The 11,114-nt window shown below is 38.3% G+C and overlaps 1 protein-coding gene across 1 annotated transcript; it reads right to left on the bottom strand.

The window, feature by feature from the left end:
* Positions 1-367: 367 nt before the first annotated feature.
* On the bottom strand, positions 368-10,882 carry LOC133533160 (voltage-dependent calcium channel gamma-3 subunit-like). Its single transcript, XM_061872118.1, has 5 exons — positions 10,724-10,882; positions 9,598-9,836; positions 7,644-7,736; positions 3,814-3,954; positions 368-1,360 (listed from the first exon to the last, which is right to left on the bottom strand). The coding sequence occupies exons 1-5, from the start codon at positions 10,825-10,827 to the stop codon at positions 588-590; spliced, it is 1,350 nt and encodes a 449-aa protein (XP_061728102.1). The 5' UTR covers positions 10,828-10,882; the 3' UTR covers positions 368-587.
* Positions 10,883-11,114: the final 232 nt, after the last annotated feature.

Genomic DNA, 11,114 nt, shown 5'->3' with positions numbered 1-11,114 from the left:
CACGGTGTATATAGTCTGAGTTACTACCCACAACACAAGCTTTTTTGAGCTTACTGTGGGGCTTAGTCAGTTTGTGTAAGTTTGTTTAAGGATACTTAGACAAAATTTAGTCCAGTAAACACATTACGTGAGTAAAAACAAAGAAACTATAATCATCCCTTTCTTTTGAGTGCTAGTACTAGCGCAAGGCGAATACAGTATGATTCCCTCTGTCTATGTTTGAAATGAAACAGTCCAGGGTCAAACTATAGATCAACAATTTAATACACGTCTCCCTGTTGAGTCCAAGGGTATCTATTTTGCCCGTTGTCCGTCACCAATTCACGAGTACATAACGGGGATGGAGATATTCTAAAAATACTCAAAGTACACAATTGGCAGTGTTTATTTCAGGAAATGTAACAATTAAAAATTAACTAATAACATAATCCTAATTCACGTACGCTCATAAATTCGAAAATCACCTCTTTTAAATACTATCTCACGCCGAACACACGCGACATACACCGATCGAACGGTACACGAAACGTCACTTATCACTCGAAGATATGCTTGGAGGTGGGGCACGACAGGCGGACGGACGGGCATCAGACGGGCGTGGTGCGGCGGTACGCGTCCGTGCCCACGCCGCGGTCGTGCCGGCCCGGCTCCTCGCGCGCGCCCGCGCCCGCGCCGAACGTCACCAGCTCCTCCTCGCGTGACGGCGGCGGCTCCACGGCCGACGTGTCCAGGAAGCGCCCGCTCGCCACCGACGCCTGCGACTGGAATATCGACGCGCTCCGCAGCCCGCTCAGCGTGTTCGCGCTCTGCGGCACCTCCTTAAACTCCTCGAAGTAGTTGTCGCAGGCCGTCGGCCGCGGCGCCGCCGGGAACCCGTATAGGGTCGAAGTGGACAGGTCTTTCAGCGACGCCGAGCTTAAATTTATTCTTCTATTCTTATGTATGGAGCAGTGCGGCAGGTCGTCGCCGTCGAAGACAAAGCGGCGTCGCTCGCGCGGCGTGGCAGCCGAGGACCCGCTCGGCGGGTACGTGTCTCGTTTCATCATCCGTCTCTCTAGTAGTGTGGAGTCGCGCTCTCTAAAATCCGAGAACGCATACTCGCGATCCCACGCCCTGCCGTCCGCTTTAGCTTTTTCCGTGAGCTCCGTGATCCAGTCTTTTTGGTACCATTGCAGGAACAGAAATATGGCCGAGGTGCCGGCCAGCTCCACGGCGATGAAGCCGCTGATATACAGCCCGAACGAGTAGCCGTAGCTGTAAGACATCCGCGGCGACGCTAACACCGTGTAGTACAGCTTGTGATTCACTTGGGACTTGAACACCGATATATACATCACTATTCCAGTGAGCATTATTAGTCCTGAAAATGAAAAAAAAATGCAATTATCGTAATCAGTGTCAACCATATTCTTGAAATTTAATAATTTAATTATTCTTTCGATGTTCAACGCAATTCAGTTAATTTGGATAGTCAAGCGCAAAAACCTAGACATTATAACCGCTCGGGATTCTCAGCAGGTACATTCAGGTACGGTCTAAAATATCAATAATAATAATTTAGCCTATATACGTCCCACTGCTGGGTACAGGCCTCCTCTAATGTACGAGAGGGCTCGGGCTATAATCCCCACTCTAGCCCAATGCGGATTGGGGACTTCACATACACCTTTTGAATACCTTCGCAGATGTATGCAGGTTTCCTCACGATGTTTACCTTCACCGAAATGCTGGAGTAGTATGTTTTCCTTCTAAAAGATCAGTTCGACCAATTTTCCAGGGCCTTAACCCTTTTCCAGACCACATACGCGCTAATAGAATTTCAACTTTAGAATTCCGATTTAAGGTTCAAATTAGATTACACTTTCAGGAAATGTTACCTGTCTTCAAATGAATCATCAAAGCTGGATTAATTGGAATATATTGAGATTTTTCGGGAAAACCTTGTAGATTTGTGCGGCCTGTAAAAGGGTTAATATTAGGTATGGAAATGAATTAGGTAGCCTATTTGTTCAACCAACCAACAGTTGGAACCTTTAGCCTTACTGCAGCTAAACTAATGACTGTAAAGTGCCAATTATTGCTATGTCTATTAAAAAAGACTACTTCTATTAAAAAAATTACAGTACATATGGTGCTACTTTACCGCACTAGTGCGAAAATTAGCATATACGTTACTGTGTCGAATATTTAAAGGGCCATATGTACTGTAAAACGTTGTACGATACATGTGCGAATAGGTAATTCGCAACTCGTGTCGATTTAAAACACTCCCTTCGGTCGTGTTTTAATTTATCGCCACGCGTTTCGAATTTCCTATTTTTCGCACTTGTATTGTAATGTACTATTAACTTGTCACTAAAATGGATTTTTTATACTAACATAAGAAGTGAAAACGCTATTCAAGTAATTCATAAATACTAGTTTCTCGTATTTTGTCCGTAGACGTTTTGCATTATTATAATTATAACTCTCTACACCAACGTATGCGAAGTGCACGGAAACGTTGCGCTTTAATGTGGTATGCCGGATGAATTTGATGAGACACAACATAAAAGGTGTCAACGTTAAAGGTAGGTACATTCTTCGCTGTACAAACAAATGAATAAGATATGGAAAGTATATTTATATTGGGTAATTCCACGAGACTGTAACGTCAGTTACCAATTCTTTCGTGTGTTCTTACATTAATTAAGCAAATTTAAGTATCCTGATATCTACCTGTAGGGCTACGCCAGATACGAGTATACAGACACTTAAATTTGCTTAATTAATGTAAGAACACACGAAAGAATTGGTAACTGACGTTACAGTCTCGTGGAATTACCCTATTTGACGTTATAATAATGTACGCAATATGCATGACCTAATAATAAAATACTAATTGAGTAGGTAGTTAGTTGGCTTGCGGAAGCCGGCATCAGGATAGGTCAAGTGTTACACTAGGTACTAGCCAAATTAAGTCATACCTTAAAGTCAGTATTTTTAATCGCACGTCTGCCCCACAACACATAAGCGTATAAATATACATTCAGAAATCAATTTAATCGTTTACGGTAGGCATCTACCGTGGAGACTATACGTCTCTGTCATGTTGTATAATATACTTGACTTGGTACATACTAGTTTATGTATTCTGTAGCATTAGTTTATGAGACTGCTTGCTTAACAATCCAGACCAGACGCGATTTATTTATTCAGTATCAATTTTATTTTGACACTTGGAGAGACTTTACACTTCCAAATCTTATTAGTATTAGTACTCAGAGTACTACATTGGGGACCTTTTACATCTCCAGATTTAATGTGTTTTTAACCATAGAGACTATACATCTCTATTGTATTGTAGTAATTATTTATTTTAAGATTATTATAATGTAATGTTTACCCAGGTATTGCCTGTTGTATTTATAAATGTTGTTATGTATTTTTCATGTCACTATATGATGTTACTATTAATGTTGTATTGACTTGTAAAAGAGCCCTTGGGGCCTACTTGCAGAATAAATTTTGGAATTTTGAATTTTGAGTAAGTGCAAATTGATTTTCCAATGTCACATACGGCTTTTATATGTATCTGGTAAGGCAGATTTATCGGCGTCGAATTGGCTAGAGCAGATGTCATTTTATGCTTATCTTTGAATATGATATCCTGTTGTGTTGATAGTGCATTTTTATCCCTATAACGACAATGAAATACAGATTTTCTGGCTGATTTAGCGTCGACTAATGGGGTGAAACCCCGAGAACAGCATGCTTCGTTTTATCAATGAAGCTTAACTAGTAAATCTACGGAACAATAACGCAAATATTTACCAGATATGATAAAGAGAACTCCAGCGATGAAGGTGCATAGCCGCCGGCCCTTCACGCAGTGGCCCAGCACACAACACAGGGCCCCGAAGGCCTGCGTCAGAACTGCGAGTAGCAACGGGGCTGCCGAGCGCGTCACTACGTCTGGAAATTATAACAAGACGATTAAATAACAAAAGGATATTATGGCATAACGCAAAAGCTTAAGATGCTAATGGTTCGAAATCACCCGCAATCACCGCAGGCCTTTGTCATTTCCTTATTGTTATTTATCTTACTTTTTTGCAAAGGCATAGTTATTCTATGTGGAATATATTGCCGCAAAGATTACACTTTTAATTCAAATATATGCAAAAATAGGACTTTCCTATTCCTTCCACTTCTTGTCTATGAGATTATGATGGGCACCTTTGCGCCGGAAACAGCAGTGAGCGGGATGTTTATTGACTTAAAATGCTTAATTCTATTTCGAATCCCTAATATAATCAGAATTATTATTTGTTATTTATATGAATGATATTTAATACTTTTCCATCTTTTATGAAAACTTAAGTTACTAGGGATTTAAAGGGGGTCCCGAACTGTGGTACAATATCCGGCTCTTATTTAGTTCACATAATATAATTATAATAATAGTCTAATGTTTTGAGACAATACATCGTAAAAAGAGAAAACTTTGCCAGGACGTCTAAGTACAGTCGAGTTCATAAATATGTATAATTTTGTTCACCTTATTACAATGGATTAAGTTGAAAAAATGTATACATATTTATGAAGTCGACTGTACACCAACAAAAGCAAGTGCCGCGGTTTTTTATATAGTAAAATATCTTATTCAATTATTGCATAAATAACACAATAATATTTTACCACAACAGCACGGCTTTATGAAGAATAAGTCCACATCTACTAATTTGTTATTATACTCAAACTATCTATTTTCCTCCATGGATCGACGTACCCAGGTAGATGCGGTATATACGGATTTTCGAAAAGCCTTCGACAAAGTGGATCACCTACTACTTTTGCGTAAACTAGCTTTTAATGGAATCAAAGGCAATCTACTTCGATGGTTTGCTTCCTACCTAGAGAACCGCACCCAAAAAATTGTTATCAATGGTTATGAATCGCAAGCATCCCACGTACCATCTGGGGTAATTCAAGGATCAATCTTGGGACCACTTCTGTACACCTTATTCGTTAATGACATTGGTAATTGTTTTAGGAACTGTAAGTTTGCTATGTTTGCTGACGACCTGAAAATATTTAAAACAGTAAAGAACCAGTATGACTGCACTCTCATTCAGGAGGACTTAGATCGGTTCCATCATTATTGCTTAGAAAATAAACTATACTTGGCGTATGATAAATGCGTTCATATCACATTCACCAAAAATAAAAATATAATACTCTCGAGTTACAATATAGGAGGGGAAATGGTCCAAAGAGTTTCACAAATAAAGGATCTTGGGGTGACATTCGATGAGAAGTTAACATTTGACCAACATATACACAAAATAACATCTAAGGCTTTTCAAATGTTAGGATTCGTTCTTAGATCAGCCAAGCCTCTAAAGAAAAGTTCGTCATATATATTACTTTATAACGCTCTTGTGCGACCTTATCTCGAGTATGCATCAGAGATATGGAACCCGCATTACGCTGTGTACATAGATGCTGTAGAAGCAGTTCAGAAACGCTTCCTTAGAGCCCTCCACTTCAGACTTGAACATGCAAATCTGTCATATATCAAGCTGCTAGAAAGGTATAAGCTAAAGACGTTGGCGAGCAGACGCCACGCCCAAGATGCTACCGTCTTATATAATATATGTACCGGTCAGTATAACTGCCCGGAGCTCCTGGAGGCTATCAGTTTCCGAGCTCCCACCTACAGGACACGGACACTTTGCCTATTCGCGGTCTCGACGGCTGCCACTAACGCTGGGGTACGAGCTCCGCTACGTAGAATTTGTCATAATTACAATAAAAACCTAATCTCGGTTGACATATTTAATAATTATACTCGATCCAACTTTAAGCGCAAAGTGAGCTTGCTCCTATAATGTTAATTTAATTTTAATTACCTGTATTGTAGCTTAATTTCTTTTGTATTGTTTATTGCTGTGATTTAGGCCGAACTCGATAATCCTATTTTTGTGTTTATGTACATACTAGTAGGATATGATAAATATTGTAATAGTTTAGTATTAATATAAGTAAGGATGTCTGTTTTAAGTACCGATTACAACGCTGTCGTAAAATTATTGTCGGAACTCCTAGTGGGAATTGTGTTAGGATGTAGGCTAAATTTATTATTTTAGAATCTTATCCGTATATATTACTGGCCTGTATCTGTTTTTTTCCCCAATAAAGAAAATAAAATAAAAAATAAAATAAAACACATCGTCGTCAAAAAGAATGCGTACCCATAGTGTAGGTGAAAATTGTTTTTTATTTCGTAAAACCTATTATATATTATGGCGCTGTTGGTACCTTTACCAGCTTGTATGTACAGTCAGCTACAGATAAAAGGTATCACCCTTGCATACACCTTCTATGCAGGGGTGGTACCTCGTCTCTGCAGCGGACTGTACCTATACATTCAAGCTGGTAAAGGTACCTAGATAAACATATTTTAATTAGAATAAGTTTAGTATTTGTACTGAACTACTTAATAATATATTTTATTAGAAATTTAATCAAATCTTCATTTACTCGGGCCTCTTCATAAGAACACGGGTAAATTGTGTATTTCATTTATATATAATTAGATCATTATTATCTTATTTACTTAATTTTAATAGAAAACTAGACTACATCTTTGAAGCAAATAATGTTTTTCGTTTAATTAAGTCTATCGAAGCTTTCATGGTTTATTTACACATTGTTTCATTTAGTAAATGCTAACTTAACCGCCATCGAGAAATACACGAGAACATAAAATAAATATAATTATTTTAACAGAACTCATTAGTTATACATTGGACGGAATAACTTTATTATTTGACTTGCACATCAATTAAAAGTCATGGCAGATGAAAATTAAATGGAATAATTTACACCTCCGTGGCTCAGTTGGCAGAAGCGATTGGCCCGGTGTTACAATGGTCTCAGGTTCGAGTCCTGCCGGAGGAGATTTTTTTAAAATTTTTCCTTTAATTTATAAATTTTTAGTAATGCTCGCAGACGTTTCTGCTTGTAAAAAAAGGTTTATTACTCAAGAGGTGTCACGAGCGCGTTGCCCATTCTTAATACATAGAACCAGCTCCAGGAACCAGTTTAGGAAATAATATTTAGGAGATCTGGCAACCGTACTCACCATCAGACCACATCACATCCTACCCGCAAAGTTAACCTTTTGTATGCCACATCTCGTATCGGTTATAATTTTAGTATGTCGACCTTACCACGTATGTCCTGCTCATTGACATTTCGGTTTATAGACATTTATTACTCATAAGAAATATCATTTCACTTACACGAGAAATATGTATAACATATTTCATTTTATTTTTATATAGAAACAGTGAGCTCGGACTTGTGTACTGTGAAGGTTGGAACAGTTTCGTGGTATATAACTGGCAACGATTATTTGAATTCAGAAATCCTGCGTCCTGCTGAAGGAATAAATCTGCAGGCGATTTATTCTGAAGGTGGCAAGGAACAATGATAGACGATATTTCTGTTATTAGTTTGAAGAAAAAATTGAATATTATCAGAAATCTACCTCGAGCGTTTACATTCCGCACCTCAGATAGACCGTATCTCTTCACAGTACATACCAATTGTAGTTTAGCAATATGAATAATACAGGTTAATATAAGTATACTCACATGGTATAGCATTTGTCGAGTCGATAGGGTCCGGGGCGTGCTGAGACAGCGGGAAATACGGAATGTCGACACACCTGAACACCGTGCTCCCGGCTGAAAAGGGGAAATGTGCGTTTTTTTTATTATTTATATTAATGGATACATTATTATGGACTGGACATCAGGACAATACCCCCAAATTCAGTATTAATCTGTATAGGTATAAAAATCATTACTCAAATGCCACGGTGAAACCAGTTGAGTCGTTTTTATTGAAAAATTACCACTCCCTTTGCCTCTAACGGCCCGATTTGAAGAATGGTGAAGACACGTTTAAGATCTTGGAAAGATCTTTAGAATAAACAACATGTCAAAATTGACGTTCATTTAGATTCTGCTGTGATCCCAATAAGATCTTGATGTTCACTTTTATTTTTAGGTGTTAATCAACTTGTACTGTATATAGACAAGCTGTAGATATTTGTTTAAAGTATTGTAAAAATTGTTTGCATTTATATACGATATTTTTGTATTTAAAAAGTGCATTAGCTTCGTATTTTGATATGTAAATTAAGGAAACTATAGGTCAATTTACTGCTGCTTAATCTACTGTTCAATGTTATTGAATGACTGTTTGTTTCTGAATAAAAAAAATGAAAAAAAAAAACTATCTACGATATTTGTATCTAAGTGACATTGGTTGCCCGAATCTAGCTGCTTATGTCAATTATACGACATACAAACGAAATCTAAATGAGAACTTATCTAAACCAGAACTTATCGTTATCGTATCTCATTCTTTGAATTGGGCCGTAAGTGCTCATCTTAGACATTAGTTCATACATCACGTTCTGACTCTACGCGTTAGCAAATAAGAGACCGACTTTACCTATATTATTTTGAACGGGGACGGGGGATAACGTGGCCTCAAGCTTTCTTATTGGTATAAACTATAAAGACCACAAAAAAAAACTAAAAAACAGGTTGATCCGTATAAAAGCAGAACGTTATAAACTAATTTACCAGTTCTATTTATATTTAGTAAGTATTTCATTTATTATGGTACCAGTGCTCTTGCGGTTATTTTGCTGATTTAATAATTTAATGTTTATGTGGTAGCGTTTGAGATGCTAGGTAATCCAAGCATTTAGAATGTTCGAGGAATGTTTATGTCCCTTTCAGTCACATCAGTGTTAATATGAGTACCTACCATATACGTGGAAATAACGTTTTTTCGTGTGGCGTAGTTAACATTAGCAGTAGAACGTAGTTTTTCCTGATTGTGACGTCCAGCCAAGTATTACATAATCCGAGCGATTTTTGATCTTTCAACGCAAAACTGTCGTTTCATTTTCGGTACCGTCCAAGTGGGCATATATTCTTTGTTTGCAGTATCGTAGTTTCTACAATTGTTCTGTCTAAACAAGTATTGTTACATGAAACGCAACCTGCACAACAGAGCAGCGTTATACCGAGTGGGCAGACGAAACTTCCGCGCGACCGACAATGCGTCGTTTCCGACGACGGAAACGCATTGTCGGCGAGTACACGGCGCCCCACTTTCCACGCGCGGACTGTGTAATGTGCGAGCTGACTGTCTGTCCTGCGTTTATGCATTCATTTTCTTTATAAAAACTTAATTTTTTTACATTGTTAGTTTCATAACACATAATTATATAAAAATCAATCATATTCATATAAAGGTATTTGTTTTATGCATGTGTTATTAATTTATATTCATTTGGTTATTAGTAAAACCCATGTTTCTATGTATGATAATATCTAGATACTTACAGGAATTGATAAATCATATACTGGGGCATAGAGGCGTACTCGTAGCTACAATCCGGAGACAATTTGCTTTACAACGAGGATGAGCCTCCCAGTGCCGTTGTAATTACGAAGGGTTGGGAATGCTTTCCTCTTAATGGAAATCATTTGTTAGGAAGTAGGTTCCAACAGTTACGAAACTTACGGTCAGTATGACAAATCCTCCACAACCCCGACACAGTGTGTTTGGCCACAAGGCTATGCCTCCCGGTGCCGTTGTACGAGGGGTTGAGCATGTTCTCTTCAGTGTGAAGCCAGTTGTTGGTGGACACGGCGACGAGGACGGCGACCACCGCGGTGCCGGCGGAGAGGGGGGTCAGCAGCCACAAGCACGCCACGGACGAGTCGATCTGCGCCACCAGTGTTGGTGAAGGGGGTATAGGTCTGGAAAATTTTGTAACTTCGATCAGTTTCAAGCCTTTTATTCTATTGTAATGAGGTAATGTTTTCTCATAACTCTAGTTTAACATACATTTTATTCTGAATGAGGTGGTATGTAAGTTTCTGATTCAAGCAACAATAGAACTAAGTATTTTTAGGTATGCTACATTTAAGTATATGTGGCTACTTGTTGTAATAATTCCACAGAAATATATTTCTCTTGCAACATTCACTAAACTAATGGAACCAAACGTTCGTTAAAACTGCTTTAGCGGTCAGTGTGACGCACAACTTGATTGAATTAGTTTGCGCGTCACATGCGCCTCTGTTATTTGCCTAGGTTTAAAATATGCTGAGTAATTGAGATTGTCTCTTTATTAAAATATTAAAAACATGTGTATTTTTATTAAAAAAACACATTTGAAATTTTCAATAAAAAGACATGACAAGATTGTTTACCTTTTTTCTAATGATAAAAAAAACGAACTATAATGTACTCATTCCAAATATTATCAAAAATTTAGCAAGACGTTGGCCGATCCAGGATAAGAGACAAATACATATTAATGCTCGTGTAAATTATAAATATCAACAAAAAAAAATAGTACAGAGGTGACATTCGCAGCCACAACAGTGCAGCATGTCACCTTTAGACCCAACTGAGTAATGCGGTTGGCGATGTGGAAATTTACGAGAAAACGAGTACAATTTCAAATTGGACTGCAGCAGCGTTGAAGGAGTGGGAAATTGGCGATATAAGAGTGAATTCCTTGATAAATTGCGTCGCTTTCGTTGCCACATTGTTATCGTGATTACAGCGTTTAATCCGTCAATCATTTTAATAGGAGATTGACAGTGTCATTGCGTTTTGGACACTACAGTTGGGTTACCTGGGCGGGCGGCGGCTGGCGATGGCGCCGCTGAGCGTGGGCGCGGGCTGGCGCGCGGCACGCGGCAGCGTAGCATGCACGCACTGCGCACCGCCGCCCCACATACCTTCCCTGCCTCTCACTGAAACAAAACAAAAATCCCATTCAAATCAGCCGAGCAAAAGCTTTAAATAAGGATTAAGTACTTTATTATAAGTTTGTACACATTTATAAGTATTACGTATTTTAGATAACATGTTTGAATACTTTATATTATTTTTATTTAAGGTATGAAATAAAAAGGTTTGATATTCATGTTTGTGACCGAAAGCAAACCACTATGTACTCAAACCTAAAATTACTTTAAACACAACCTTACCGTTGTAGGTAATTGTGTGTGGCTGTGGAATAA

This window comes from Cydia pomonella, unplaced genomic scaffold (assembly GCF_033807575.1).
Source record: "Cydia pomonella isolate Wapato2018A unplaced genomic scaffold, ilCydPomo1 PGA_scaffold_100, whole genome shotgun sequence".
Lineage (NCBI taxonomy): Eukaryota > Metazoa > Arthropoda > Insecta > Lepidoptera > Tortricidae > Cydia > Cydia pomonella.
Note: the sequence above shows the minus strand (reverse complement) of the source record. Positions and strands in the feature narration are given on the sequence as shown.